Source organism: Myotis yumanensis, unplaced genomic scaffold, assembly GCF_028538775.1.
Source record: "Myotis yumanensis isolate MYYU_CA2020_CCGP unplaced genomic scaffold, mMyoYum1.0.hap1 SCAF_11, whole genome shotgun sequence".
Lineage (NCBI taxonomy): Eukaryota > Metazoa > Chordata > Mammalia > Chiroptera > Vespertilionidae > Myotis > Myotis yumanensis.
In genome coordinates, this window is record NW_027223762.1 from 11,066,324 (window position 1) to 11,082,417 (window position 16,094).

At 40.5% G+C, this 16,094-nt stretch overlaps 1 protein-coding gene across 2 annotated transcripts in view; it reads left to right on the forward strand.

Moving 5' to 3' along the window:
* SELENOI (selenoprotein I) overlaps positions 1–16,094 on the forward strand; it is a 41,167-nt gene that overhangs the window by 1,577 nt on the left and 23,496 nt on the right. For both annotated transcript variants that reach the window (XM_070428840.1, XM_070428841.1), the window contains exons 2-4: positions 13,010–13,078; positions 13,636–13,744; positions 15,637–15,711. In XM_070428840.1, the coding sequence (XP_070284941.1) occupies positions 13,010–13,078; positions 13,636–13,744; positions 15,637–15,711 (253 nt within the window). The remainder of the gene's footprint in view (positions 1–13,009; positions 13,079–13,635; positions 13,745–15,636; positions 15,712–16,094) is intronic.

Here is a 16,094-nt window from a genome sequence, read left to right on the forward strand (position 1 = left end):
GTGTTGTCCAGATATGTCAGGGTTGTGGGTTCAATCCCTGGTCAGGGCACAAACTATAAGAGCCAACCAGTGAATGCATAAGTAAGTGGAACAACAAATTGATGTCTCTCTCTCTCTCTCTCTCTCTCTCTCTCCCTCTCCCTCCCTCCCTCTCCCCCCCCCTCCCTCCCTCCCTCTCTCCCCCCTCCCCCTCTCCCTTTCCCTCTCTCCTTCCTTCCCTCTCTTTAAAATAAATAAATTTAAAAGGTACATGCTGTCATGTTGATACTGACGTTGATCACCTGGCTTAGGTAGTGTTTGTTAGGTTTCTCCTCCTAAAGTTACTGTCTTTGGAAGGGAGTTACTGTTCACAGCCCACACTCTCCAGGAATGGAGAGCTATGTTCTACCCCTTGAGGGCAGAGAAAAATTTATTGGGAATTGTGCATGGAGGATTTGTCTTCCCAGTGTATATTTATTTATTCAATTATTTATTTATATTAGTGTGAGTTCATGGGTATTTATTTTATACTTTGGGTTATAATCCAATACTACTTTATTTTGTTGCCCATCTATATTCACTTTTATCCTTTCAATCCTTTTTCTATGTTTCATAGTGATCTTTAAAAAAAAGGCATCTAGTCACAGCATTTCTTTGCTTAAAACCCTCCACTGTTTTTCCATTGCTCTTGGAATGAAGTCCAAAAATCTGTAACATGATCTCCATGGTTCCGAATAGTCTATGTCCAGCTTTACATCATGCCACTCATTGCCCCTCCCAGCCTTAGTAAGGCCCCCCCCCTCCCGCCCCCCACCTTTTTTCGAGTTCTTTAATGTTGTTATGTCTGCCAGGAATGTAGCTTCCTTCCCTATTTATGTTCATCTTCATATCTTAAATGTAAATTCCTCAGAGAAGCACTCCCTAACTATTGCTTTCCCCTTAACTGTGCTCAGTACCCTCTGCTTCTTTATGGAATTGGCTCTTCAGTGTATCTCCGCATTAGAATATGATGCCCAAGTAGTTAGACTTGTCTTATGGAACACCGTGACCTGGGCACTGTGCCACTGTGCTTACTAGGCACCCAATAAACATTTGTGGAATGAATGAATAACTGAAGAAGTCATAGTGGATTGTGTCTAACTGGAATTGGGAAAACTGTAAGGGATCTCAGAAGGTCACGTGGTATATTCCTCGGCCTTCAAGCAATATTGTGCCATACCATTTTGAACTGCGGTGCTGCTGACTTGTCTTAAAATTTTAAGTAAAAAGAAGTTCCAGAGCCTTGGTAACCCAAGCCAGGGCTTTCCAGTTTTCATTAATGGGTGTTATTAACCCAGATAACCTCCTGTTTCCTTTAAGCTGTACTCCCTTTCTGTTACCTGTTTTTCATTGTAAATATTGACATATAAAACTTTTTCTTCTTTACTAGGATCTATCTTTCTGGGTAAGTGCCCGTAGAAGAGCTGTTCCATTTGCAGCAATGTCTGTAATAGGGACTCTGTATTTCTTATAAGCAGTCTTCTCTAGATTGATATTTCCCACTAAACAGGGGTCCTCCTTTACAGAAAGTTTTAGTGTGCTCCTCTGTTCCTATTTCCCCCCTTCCCTTATCTGACTCACTTCCTGTGTCTGACAGCAGATTTCCTATCATCCTGGAAAACAAAGGTCAATTAAGCAAGCATCCAGTGTTTACTAAAATGTAGTTTGCTAATGTTATTTTAGTTATAATGAGTCTTCTTTTATAAAAAGGGGGAGGACATAAATTTATTTCTTCTAGTGGAGGGTTCTTTACTCAGTACTGTGTTCATTTTATTTTTAAGTATATTTTTATTGATTTTAGAGCGGAAGGGAAAGGAAGAGAGATAGAAACATCAGTGATGAGAGAGAATTATTGATTGACTGCCTCCTTCCGGTCCCCCACTGGGGATTGAGCTGGCAACCTGGGCATATGCCCTTGACCGGAATCGAACCTGGGACCTTTCAGTCTACAGGCTGATGCTCTATCCACTGAGCAACACAGGCTAGGGTAGTACTGTGTTCATTTTAAAAAGTATGAATCCAAGGGTGTCCAAAGGAGAAATATGTGTGATCATTACTGGAATGTGAATCACACCTAGAGACCTTTTCTTCCTGAAAATCACACATTCCCATTGTGTGGTCTTTGATAGTAAGTCATTTATGAGTGCTTGCTGAGTGAAAACTGCTTTACCCCATAAATGGGTCAAGACTTAAAATACTCAAAAGAGATTTTATTCCCTGATGTGACCCCTGTATGTTAGAGCAAAGAGATGTAGAGAAAGATTGATACTATAAAAGAAGCTGGTGGAAAAAATTACTTTTAAACTAGTTAAATGTATCTTTTCTGGAGGTACATCTGAGAGCTACCGCTGGAAACCTGGCAGTTATTCAGAATAACTGCTGAAAGGTGTGCACACGCTGTGTGGTCATTAGGTTTCTGGAATTAGGGACTGTAAGACAATTCATTTTCAGTACAGAAGAAAGCATGGATGGAGTCTGTGTTAGATACTCTCTACTGTGTTCTCTGTTGTGCTACCACAGATTTATTAAGCAGTGAAATAATTAGTGTCTGCCTTCTCTTTTAGGATATGCGCTCTGGGAGGGCAGGGCCTTGGCTGTCTCCTTCAACATGACCAAGGTCTAGCACATGAACAGAATGGGCTCTCAACATATTTATTGAAGGAACGGAAGTGTAAAAGAATAGAAGCCATTGTGGAAGGTGGTAAAAGGGAGCCGTGCATCTCCTGGATATCGGAAGGAGACTTTTGTGTTTTGAATGTGTAAATGTCAGGGTGTTCCTGGGGCGACGAGGAGACCTCAGTTCTTGTCTTCTTGAAGGAAAGATTTTCAGTCAAGAGACAAAGTGCAGCAAAGCAAGCCAGAATTTATTGGCTGCAGCAACAATGTACTTAGGGCAGTGAAACAAGGAAGGACATAATGGGTGGGGAACCTTTTTTCCTGCAAGGGCCATTTGGATATTTATAACATCATTCATTGGCCATTCACAATTATCAACCTAAAAATTAGCCTGCTCTATTTGGTCAGACATTTAGTTAACTCACCCCCAATGCCTTGGCAGGGCCAGACCAAATGATTTTGAGAGCCTTATGTGGCCCGAGGGTCCAGGGGTCTGATGTTCCTCACCCTGGAGAAAAGTAACAGGAGAGCCCAGGCTGGGCTGCTTTGGCTCACTGAAAAGTCAGAGAAAAGGGCGCCTGGAGATAGGTTCAGAGGGTTCGCCTGGGATGAGCTGCCTCTGCCCATTGCTCCCCTGGTTGCAAGTCTCGTGGGGTCCCTTAGAGGGAAGAAGGAGGAAGAGAAGGTGCTGGCCCACCCCCAGGGTCCTTCATCTTGAGCTTATTTATCTCTCCCTTGCAGGTGGAAGTCTTAAGGGACGTGTCAGGGGAGGGTCTCAATAGAATATTCATCAGCTTTCCAAGTGTGCGCTCTCAGGGTCATGGTCTCCACTGATTGGTCATCACCAGGCCAGGGGGTCATTAGTAATACACCTGGTCCTGAGGCAGTCATTGTGCCACTTGTCTGGTTTTGCTGCGTTTCTGGGCCTGGAGCTGAAAAGTCGGGGGGTCCAAACTGCATGACCAGTGTAGGGGAAGAAAGGTTACCCTGGGGCGGGAGGTTCTTGTTTTCCCTGTTTGCCCCTTGCTAGGCATCCAGGGTTTCTGCCCTGGTGAGTTTCTGTACCTTGCCAGTCGTCCTTGCTCTGCTCTTGTCTAACTGCCTGTAACGGGTTTAACCATCACTGTTCTCTGTTACTTACAAATGTTCCTTCAGACAATTATGTTGAGCGATTTTACCCTCACGATGCTTATCGTTCTTCTCCTCTACCTATTCTTTAGACAGGTATTGTAGTTGGATTTTCCCACTTATCTAAGGGAGAAACTTGTATTGTGATTTACCTGATCTGACCTGGGGAAGACATAGTTTTCACTGATAGTGTAGCAGCTAGTTTCAAATTGTATCGTTTGTTTTCCTTCAAATTGTATCGTTTTGCTTCAGAGGAAGTGCTGTTCTGTGAAATAACTTGTTTAGTCTTAGGAATATAATGTGATGAGTTGGTTCTGCTATTATTGTAGTTAATTAATTTGGCTGTCAATAATAAAACCTGATTATAGGAATCATGACTATTGTGAATTAATTATTATTATATTTAAGGTTGTTAAGAGAGACTGCATCTCAATGGTAATGCTAAAGAACTGGAATCTGGTCTTCACCCTTACTGGTTCATACAATTTAATTTTTTTTTTTAATTCAATAAGCATTTATTGAAGGCTCAGTCTGTCAGGCAATGCACTGAGGCGGCGAAAGTTAAGTTAGGCAAAAATTCTGCCTTCAAGGGACCTAGTTTGGTGGCATATAGACAAGTAAATAGCTATAAATAGTTAATAAATTAAGCTGGGTAAGTTCAGGCTGCTATGGGAGAGGAGAAGGGAGCAGCTCCTGGGAGTGAGGGGTGGCGCTGAGAAAGGCTTCAGAGAAGGGAAGGAGAGGAACACAGAGCTCAGCCTAGAAAGATGAAAGGCTGAGTAGGCCCCGGTAATGCCAGGTAAAGAGGGGAGAAGGCTTTGCAGAACAAGGCTGCAATGGAGTGCAAAGGGCTAGAGGCCTGAGAGATGGTTTTCTGGGAACCACAAGAGAGGTTAGATGTTTAGGCAGAATGGTGGAGTGGCAGGAGATGAGACTGGAGAGGGAGGCGGGCACTGTCGGAGGAGGAGGATTTGATGTCAAGGTCTTCTGGATTTTATCCTGTAAACCAGTATTTCTACAGTCCAAGGACTATTGGTGTCAGAATCCCGTGGGGAAAATGTTTTTTAAAAATATGTTTTTATTGATTTTAGAGAGAGAGGAAGGGAGAGGAAGAGAGAGAAACATCTATCAGCTGCCCCCTGCAGGCTCTCTACTGGGCATTGAGTCCACAACCAGCTGAGCCACATTGGCTAGAGTGGGAAAATGTTTTTAATAGCAGATTCCTAGGCCCACTTTGGGAAATTCAGATGAGATAGCTTGCCATTATCTGCATGTTAAACAAAATACCTCTTGGGTATGTTGTAGTGCTGTAGGTTTTAGGGAGCCACTTAAGATTTTTGAACAGGATCAGATTTTAATATTAGGAAGCTCACCTTGGCAGCTTATAAAAAATGAATGTATGGAGGTAAGGGTGATCTGGAGACAGACCTCTTAGGATCCTCCTGAATAAAGCTAGGTAAGAAACTCTAAGCAATGGGGATCAAAAAGGAGTTTTGGGGATTCTAAAGATGGAGGTCACAGCTGGTTTACCTACTCCCTGCATTTGCCCCGGCAGATATGGTTAATTGACACACATCTCCATTTCTCTTGATAAGTCAGACTATTGGACTACATTGGCCTTGAACTTCTTGTCAAGAATTCCCTGAAGCTGATGATTGCTTGTTTGTTCTCCAGTTTGCATTTCCCTCCTAATCTATATGCTCATGCAGGTCTTTTGTTCAGTTTACCTGCCTGAAACCTATGGGCATTTGAGTTTGTGATCCTTGATTTAAGATTTTAAGTTGACAGAATGTGGTAACTGACTAGCTGGGACAGAGGATGAATAATGGGGAGGAGTCGGGGATGACTCAGGTTCTGGTGGGATGACTTGGGTAGAGGTGGCAGTCACTGAGGTAAAGATTTTATAAAGTATTCACTCTGAAAAGGTGCCCTTGGTAACAGTAGCACCTAACATAGTTGAGGGAAAAAATTTAATTCTCTTGATAGCCCAATGTAGAGATATTAATATCTCATGAGTAATCAGACTCATGAGAGTTTGATCCTTACAGAAGCAACAGTTTAAATGATAAATGATGCTGAATCTGGCAGGATAACTAATCTTTTGCATGAGGCACTTCTCTTAGTCAGGGCCACTTGAAGGTGTAGTTTGTGGACTTGGAATTAAAACAAACAAAAAAACAACAACCTTCATGTTCTAAAGAAATACCATTTGTGGATAATTTGCTTTCCTTTACAGGAATATTTCTGTAATGATTTAAAAGATTAGAATAGATTTGAATAGATTTGAGGAAGTGGCCTCTCCCATCTGTAAGAACATTAGTAAGGCTTGAAAAGCCCTTTTGTGGTCCTAGATATAGATTTACAAATGTCTCATATAATTATTTTTGCAGTTGGTAGAGACTGAAGAGTCAGAAGGAGTGAAAGAAGGATGGATGGGAAACTTGTGCAGAGAGAGAGGGAGAGAGATTAAATGGTAGGGAGAAGGTTACCACATTTTTAGGTGCTGTTTGGAGGAAACATCTTGAATTGGTTCTTTTACTACTTTCTGAAATATCAGTTCACTGACCATGGCTTGTTTTTCTAACTGCTGTAATACAGTGGGGCCTTGACTTACGAGTGTCCCGACTAACGAGTTTTTTGAGATACCAGCTGTCTCTCTGCCGATTTTTTGCATTGAGTTGACAGAGTAATTTGATTCGTAAGTCAAGGCCCCACTGTACTTAAATGTTAGAAGAGCTTCTTTGCTGAAAAAGAATGTGGAGGTTGGGAAAGATGTTCCAATCAGACCGATGGGAACGAAGGCACAGAGAGCAGGAAGACCACAGTAAGTTAGAGGCACAGGGAAGTGCTGGGTATGTGAGGGACAGGCTGAGCCGAGTGACGTGACGGAAAGCCTAGTGAAGGGAGGGTCAGTGAAGAAAAGTTGCAGTGGCAAGAGCAATGTGATCATAAACACTGAATAATAATAATTTAACAAACATTTACATAGCATTCACTATATGCGTTACGTCTGTTGTCTCATTTAGTACCCACAAGTGCCTTGTGAGGTGGAATCATTTCCCCCATTTTACTGAGATACAGAGAGTCTGAGTAACCTGCTCAAGGTTCCCACAGCTGAAATTTGAGCCGAGGCAGCCTGGGTCCCGAGTCCATGGTCTTCATGCTCTGCTGCCTCTTAAATGTAAGAATGAAATATAAATTCTGCCTTGTGGTTACTGGGTATTTTGGATAAGATACATAAACATTAGATAAAGAACTTTGTTGCATTTGTGCCTCATGTTTGCAGATGGGGAAAACATATAGTGACAGAATTGATTTTGATTTCTCTTCCCCCAGTTTTAAATTAGTAGGGGCAGGCGGGCTTGCATGTCTTACATTTAGTTGAGTGTTGAGAACCTCTCATTTGCTATTAGCTGTGATTGAGATAAAAGGCTTTTGATTAAATAATTAGCTTTGGGACTAAAGTTAGAAAGAACCCAGGTACTACTAGCTCTGTGATCTTGAGCAGGTAATAGTCTCAGTAAACCAGGTTTCCTTATCTGTGAAAGGGGTAGTTTCTACCTCAGGGTCATTGTCAAAATTGAATGCGTTAATATTTATAAATTGCCTGGCACATAGTGCTAAGCATAGCGTTAAGTAAATAAAAAATAACACTTGACACTTGTGCTTCCCTGCTTGCGGACATAGCATATAACATAGACACACGCCCACACCCCAGGAAGTAATACCAAGAGAAAGTATATTTTAGGAAAGGAAGTGAAGGGTGGCAACTTAATGGACAGATAGGAAGAGTAACTGAGGAGTCTGTGTCCAGTTTGGGTCCCACAGATATCTTTGACTTCAGATTTCATCCTCTGTTTATCCGTGTATAATAGTTCAACAGGCAGAATAAGTACATTTTCTCAAATACCACTCTCCTATTTAAGAATCTGCAGTACCATCCAAACGATTAAGTCTCGTATCCACATTCCTCAGCAAGGATTTCAAGTTCCTTCACTGAACTCGTCCTCCTTTTGTTTTATCTTCTCATCTCTGGTTAGAGATTATAAAGTAAGTCTAGCAGGCAAACCTGCTTGTCTTCATGACTTGTTCGTTCTTGTCTCATTGTTCTAGCTCTTCTCCAGTCTTCTCTTACCACCATCTTCTCTCTGACGTCTTAGCAGATGTAAGTGACTATATTCAGTGACATGCAATCTCACTGCCCCCCGATTCACGTTTTCTGTGGGTGTAGTTATTAAAGTCTCGTATTAATAAGTAATTTAAGAAACTTGTTTTTTCTGTCCGCTTTTTTAATTTTAAGTTTCGTTTTGGAGTTTTTGCATCATAGTAGAGTGTTCCTAGCACAATGCCCTGCATTTAGTAAGCATTAGTGAGCAATAGCTGAATTTTATCCTACTTCTCTCACTTGCAGTGCAGTATTTAAAGTCATCAAAAGGAGGTGTAGGTGTTGACCACTGAGCTGATGCTGTGGCTTGTCCTTCTGCTGAGGAGTGGCGGGAGTGTCTTTAATGTTTGTTGTCACCAGTGGTCCTTAAACTTGAGGGTGCCTCAGGATCACCTGGCTGGTTTGTTAGACGACAGATGGCTGGGCTCCACCCCCAGAGTATCTGATTCTGTACATCTGGTGTAGGGCCCAAGAATTTGAATTCAGTTTGGCAACTGCATTTTGAGAACCATCTCATCAAAGAAGTATTCAGTTGTATTGCAGTCAGAAGAGCAGTTAATAAAACCAAGAAATGAATGTAGAGGAATAAGAAAGTATTTGAGATAAAAAGAAAACCAAGATGGCGGCATAGGTAAACACTGGAGATTGCTGCCTTGCACAACCACTTCAAAAATACAACTAAAAGACGGAACGGACATCATCCGGAACCACAGGAAGGCTGGCTGAGTAGAAATTCTACAACTAGAAGGAAAGAGAAAAGCATACCCAGTCTCAGAGGAGGTGCGGTGCAGAAGTAAAGTACAGAGGTACAGAGGCACATAAGGAGAGGGCTGGCGGCTGAGGACAAGGTTGTCTTTTTCAATCGGGAGGGAGTCTCAAGCTCTGAGCTCCAGTTCTGGGTGAGTCTCTGGGGACCCAGACTCATACGGGAGAAACTGGACTGTCTGGCATCGGTCGGAACTTGAGGGCAGCTTTCTCTCGGAGGTGCTTGCAGCCATTGCCGGGACACTGAGAAGCAGGGCCTCTGAGGTCAGGACTGAGAGCAGCCATAACTGCTAGCTCCGCCCTGTTGATCCCCTGGGACCCCACCCCGCCCAAGCTGTGTACGAGGCTTTTGCATATGAAAGGCCTGGCCCTTTGCAATCTGATAATTACCTAACAAACTGCAGCTGGCCCAAGGCCCCAGGGCAGCTTGCATTGCTTCACAACTGGCTCCTGCTGGGTAGCCTCAGGCAAAGGCTAGATTAGCACCTCCTTAGAGATCCAGGAGCCAGTGTGCCCGGTGGTCAGAGTGGGACCATCCAGATTGCAGCTCCTCAGATCCATAAAGGACACACTCAGGGGGCAGACTCAATGACCACCAGAGCCCCATTGAAGCAAGTCTTGCTCCGGAGGGGTGTCTCCAGCACAGAAGTTCTCCCACTGAAGACACAGCTGATTCTCACAGCCAATTGGCCTGGAGGTCAATCCCTCCCAGTGTTACCTACAACAATCAAGGCTTAACTACAACAAGACTGTGCACAAAGCCCACAAGGGGGGCACCAAGAGTGTCTACCTCAGGTAATTGGGGAGGCTGAGCCACTGGGCCCTATACGACACCTAGCACAGAAAGCCACTCTATTGACACATCGAAGCATAAAAAAATGCGGAGACAAAGAAACAGGACACAAATGACAGAAATGGAGGAAAGCAAACTACTGGATATAGAGTTCAAAACCACACTTTTAAGGTTTTTCAAGAATTTTCTAGAAACCGCCGATAAACTTAATGAGACCCTCAAGAAATCTAATGAGACCCTCGAGGTTGTGATAAAGGACCAACCAGAAATTAAGCATACACTGACTGAAATAAAGAATATTATACAGACTCCCAACAGCAGACTAGAGGATCGCAAGAATCAAGTCAAAGATTTGAAATATGAAGAAGCAAAAAACACCAAACCTTGGAAAAGCAAAATGAAAAAAGAATCCAAAAATACAAAGATAGTGTAAGGAACCTCTGGGACAGCTTCAAGCGTACCAACATCCGAATTATAGGGGTGCCAGAAGAAGAGAGAGAGCAAGATATTGAAAACCTATTTGAAGAAATAATGACAGAAAACTTCCCCTACCTGGTGAAAGAAATGGACTTACAAGTCCAGGAAATGCAGAGAACCCCAAGCAAAAGGAATCCAAAGAGGACCACACCAAGACACATCATAATTAAAATGCCAAGAGCAAAAGACAAAGAGAGAATCTTAAAAGCAGCAAGAGAAAGACAGTCAGTTACCTACAAGGGAATACCCATACGACTTTCAGCTGATTTCACAACAGAAACTTTGCAGGCCAGAAGGGAGTGGCAAGAAATATTCAAAGTGATGAATAGCAAGAACCTACAACCAAGATTACTTTATCCAGCAAAGCTATCATTCAGAATTGAAGGTCAGATAAAGAGCTTCACAGATAAGAAAAAGCTAAAGGAGTTCATCACCACTAAACCAGTATTATATGAAATGCTGAAAGGCATCTTTTAAGAAGAAGAAGAAAAAGGTAAAGATACAAACTATGAACAACAAATACACATCTATCAACAAGTAAATCTAAAAATCAAGTGAATAAATAATCTGATGAACAGAATAAACTGGTGATTATAATAAAAAAAAAAGTATTTGATGTTCATAAGTTTTCAAGCGTTAGGTAGTCTTAATTTTTGTGTCTGGGAACCTCCGGATATCTTTTATTAGAAAAGAGAATGAAGTGTTTACAGAATTGTGTATTAGCCTTCTATAGCTGGGTAACAAATTACACAGACTTGATGGCATAAAACAACACACATTTATCATCTCTCAGTTCCTGTGAGTCAGGAGTTTGGGCATTGGTTAGGTGGCTCCTCTGCAGTTAAGGTGTCAGCAGGATTGTGTTGTCATCTAGATCTTGGGGTTCCTCCTCCAGGTTCGTGTGGTTGTTGGCAGAGTTCAGTTCTTTCCAAATGTAGGGCTGAGGCTCTTGGCTCCCAGAGGCTGCCTGCTTTTCCTTCCCACCTTACCTTCACCATAGGCAGTTCACATCACTGCTGTTTGCTTCAAGGTCAGCTGCAGACTCTTCTCTAAACTGCTAAGATGGAGTCTTATATATGAAACTAGAGGCCTGGTGCATGAATCCGGGGTGGGGTCCCTTGGCCTGGCCTGTGGGGATCGGGCTGAAACCAGCTCTCCAACATCCCCTTGGGGGTCCCGGATTGCCAGAGGGCGGTTCTTGGGTGATGCCCCCGGAATCGGCCTCCCTCCTCTCTGGTTCTGGGTGAGTCACTGCTCAATAGCTCCTGCGTTGAACGTCTGCTCCCTGGTGGTCTGTGCGTACATAGCTACTGGCCAGTTGGCCTGTCGCTTAGGCTTTTATATATATACTAGAGGTCTGTTGCACGAAAAGATTTGTGCCAGCTTAGGCCCAATCTCCCGGGGAGCGGGCCCAAACCAGCAGGAGGTCTTCCCCCAAGGGGTCCCAGACTTCGAGAGGGCACAGGCCGGGCTGAGGGACCCTCCCCCCCCCATGCACAAATTTTTGTGCACCGGGCCTCTAGTTTAAAAATATTTCTGTTTACTTTTTCCATCATACTTTTAAGTCTTGAAACACTGATGAGGAAATATTTTCTGCATATTCATAAAAATTTCAGGAACAAATTTTGACCTTTAATTATGATTTAAAAAATATTAGACACTCAAATTGAAACCAGACAATCAACAGGTCCAGGCTGCCTGTCACTCCTTGAGCCAAGTAAGCAGAGACAGGGTTGAATCATATGAGCGTTTATTCCAATAATGTTGGCAGTATGGGAGAGCAGCAGGTCATCTATGAAAATTTGCTCTGCACCCCCACCATAAGCCAGCTGCTTATATTGGGGTGGACAAAGATTACATGGGGAAGTAGGCAAAAGGAATAAGAATAGGTATGCAATATGGGTGTTACTGGCATGGGGAAGTAGGCAATGCCAGCTGGGGTGAGACTCCATTGTTTGGGCAACCAGGTTGTTAATCTTTCCATGATAAAAGAGAATGGACTGAATTTCAAGGTTGACTCCAGGTCTCTGGAGTATACAACTCCCAGCCAGGTCAGAGTGTGCTTTCTTAAATTAGAACAAAACAATCAAGGTTAACAGAGCATGATTAATATGTCTTAAAACTACAACTAGTCCCCAATATTCTATTTCTGCACCTAAGAAAATGCTTACTACTTACTTTATATACATACTAAGCATAAGTACAATACACAGGCAAACTTTTTTCAAACATGTGACTAGTATAGCATTGTTTAAATGTTGGCTGGATGAATTAGATAATGTTCCCGCTTCTCGAGGTGGAAATTGTTCCTTACCGATTTTGTATCCCTTCTCCCCCACACCTACTGTAGTGCTCTCTATATGCCAGGCACTCTAATGTGTGTGTCTGATGAATGTCGTCAACATCACTTTTAAAGTTTTACATTATTATACACAAATATTTGTTAAAATCCCCCCCCCCCTTTTTTTTTTACTAAATAGCTCAATAACTTAAATAACACTTACTGTGGGGGCAGGTAGTACTATAATTGCTTCATGTGTATTATTAGCTTAACTAATCCTGGCAATCCTTTAAGGTTAAAGTTATTATCCCCATATTACAGGTGAAGAAACTATGACAAGTAACTTGCTCAAGGGCACACAGATAGTAAGTACACTAGCAATGGTATCAAGTGGTAAAACAACTAGATTCCTCTAAGTCCAGGGATGAAGGAGGTTGAGTGAGAAGGTGTATGAGCATGTTTGAATGCACACAGTGTGCATATTACCAATCTTGATTCTCTATAGTAAGTGAGAACTTATAAGCAGTATAGATTTTTCTGTTGAAACACGATAATATTATAAAGGTTGAATAAAAAATACCTGTCTGTGCTTGACAGTTTTTGCCTCATTTATATTGCTCCTCCAGTTTTATTATTCAGATGATGACATCATGTAAATAGACATATTCTCCAAGTTACTTTTGTACTGTTATTTTCAGTTTAGAAATTGTTCTGTTTGCTAGCGTGTAAAGATTAACTCTGAATATTTTCTTTCATTTCTTAACAGTACAGTGCTGTAGATACCAATCCACTCTCTCTGTATGTCATGCATCCATTTTGGAACACTATAGTAAAGGTAAGATGATTAATAGGCATGCATTTGTTTTAGTAAGTTTAAAATTTTAAACTGTTTAGTAAGTTTTACAGATACCTTATTAAAACTGTCTGGTCATTAAACCGGACAGTTTTAGTAAGATATCTAGAGAAACTACTCCTCCTATCTCCTTTTCCTTTTGATTTATCTCATTGTTGAAATCTCAGTTTATACTCTGGAATTCATAATTTTATAAAATTTTCTAAAATAAATGTAATGTTCGTTAAATATAGAGTTATTTAAAACAGAATAGAAAGAAGAAAGAAGTGCTTTCTTCTATCAATTGCAGATTGTGGTTTGCATTTTAATAAATAAATAACTCCTGCATATGATCTTTTAAAAATATATGTTTTTGTTGATTTGAGAGAGAGAGGAAGGGAGAGGGAGAAAGAGAGAGAGAAACACCAATGTGAGAGAGAAACAGCAATTGATCTCTTAAATTATAGCTTTTATTATAATTTAAATTTGCATGTTGTGCTGTGTGTGGACAGAGGTATTTCTCTACTTTAATTATATTCTAATTATTTTGAAAAATATAGGTATTTCCTACTTGGCTGGCTCCAAATCTGATAACTTTTTCTGGCTTTCTGCTGGTTGTATTCAATTTCCTACTTCTGGCATACTTTGATCCTGACTTTTATGCTTCAGGTAAGATTATTACTTTTAATATAAAATTTGAAATGTCCAAACAGAGAAATGATATGATTATTTTCTGGTTTTATTAAGATGCTATATTTTTGAAAAGTTTTAGGTATAATAAGGGTCTATAAAATGTCAAAATTGGGTATAAAAGCTAAGATGTGTTTTCACAGTCTGTATGTGTGTTTCTATTAAGTTCTAGAAACTAACTTGCCTATTTAATCTAGAAATGCTATCCAAAAGCATAAGGTTTTAGTAAATAAAGAATAACTGGATTTATAAGAAGATACAGGAGTAGGACTACAAAACTGCTTGAAAATGAATTTAAGTAGAGTCCAACCTACCTACCAATTCCAGAAATACCTCTTCCTTTGTTCTAGTTATGGGAGAAAAATCCTGTTTTCTAAAGGGAATGTAATGTTGCTTTCCCTCTGCTCAGCATCCTTACTTCTAACAATTCCCAGTTTCCTCTAAAAATGGTTCTTAGACCTTTAAGTATTTATTAACAGAGTCTGGATCCTTATTGGGGAAGACAGGGAAAAGTCACTTTTGGGGAGGCAGTTTTCAGCCTGCTCCCACCTGGGATTCCAGTGTCTTCTCTCACACCTATTCCTGTCTTTGCTGACTTCCTCACCCAGCTTCTGCTCTGGCAATAGGAGTGACTCCGGGCTGCATTTGGGCTGGGGGTGGATAGTTCGAGACAGGATCTATTTTTATCATTCATCCAATTGATGAAGTTGCGAGGAATAGAAAGATGAAGGTAGATTAGTATTTTTTTCATTCTAAGTTAGAGAATATATTTTCCAATAAGAATACTTATAAATGATGTAGTCAGGAGTTTTAGTATTATAATTCATCTATGTTCTAGGTTCAGCAGACTTTTGTGGACTAACCTGGAAAAATTAACAATCACTGAAAGCATTGTTTTTGTAGGAAAGTTTGGAGTTTGAAACACTTAGGAATTTTGCTGTTATAGAAATTCTGTATACATACACCTAACTTTTTCAACTGAAACTTTTAGCCATAGCTTCTGTACATGTAATAATATGGTAATGGAAGATTATAAAGTACTATATGAATAATAAGTAAGATTAAATTTCATTAAGTCTGGTTTTGATACTGTGTTTTTTCAAATTTGTATTTTAATCCTCAGGACAGCCTCAAAAGTTTACTTTCTAACTAGAAATATTATTTTCTCAAATTAAATAAGAATACTTAGTTATTAAGAGAACTAAAAATATTATATATATTTTCCCAAATCATATAAGTTGAAGGACCAGATCAACCATTTAGTCCCAATATATTTGAGAAATGGAAGACAGGTGAGGTTAAATGACATATTTAGGTCACAATGCTCATTGGTTACAGAGGCATGACTTGAACCCAGGCCTCCTAATTCTAAGTTGTTCTATCTTAGGGGGTAAAAGTGAGGTCCAGACATTTCATTATGATTCTGATGCCAGAATCATCCACTTGAGGTCACCTATCTGTACCAAATCAAAAGGTCTTTTGTTTAGCTAATTAATGCAGTAAGAGAGTATAGGTTGAAGGCTCAGTACATATTTGTAAATAATGAGGATCAGATTAAACACAAGCATTTTTAAATTCTAAAGACATTTTTTATTCTACATAAGATTTTTAAGATGAATAATCAGTTGTGAGTTATGATTTAAGCTCAAAATAAATACCTATTGTTTATGAGGGGTTGCACGGTTCTTGTTTCTTTTTTCCAGAGTTTATTGATATTTTTTAATATTTACCTAGTTCTGTATTCAAAATATATTGTACAGTATTGTAGCTTCTATTTAATAAGTAGAAACTTGTTTTATCTGGCAGTATATACCATGGTAAGAATGATGGAATTTAGACTGTATTACACTCTGAGTTGCTTTCCTTTGCAGCACCAGGTCACAAACATGTTCCTGGCTGGGTGTGGATTGTGGTGGGCATCCTCAACTTTGTTGCCTACACTCTAGGTAAGAAATTGGCAAATACCCACCTTAGTCAGTGGCTGGTGAATCTGCCAGCAAAGATAGCCAACCACTAAGTTAACATTTTCTCCTATGCTTACTTCATTTTAACTAGGGTTTATTAATATCCTGTTCAATTTAATAAATATGTTTTTGAGTTTCTCTGTGAAAAAAAATTGTTGTTCATTGCTAGGGATTTAAAGGATAAAATAGGAGTTGGTAAGCTATCACTTGTGGGCCAAACCGGCCTGTTGCCGGTTTTTGTAAGTACATTTTTATTGGAACACAGCTGTGCTCATTCCTTTACATGTTGTCTGTGGCTGCAATCTTGCAACAAAGGCAGAGTTGAGTAGTTGCCAACAGAGACTGTATGGCCCAGAATGTCTAAA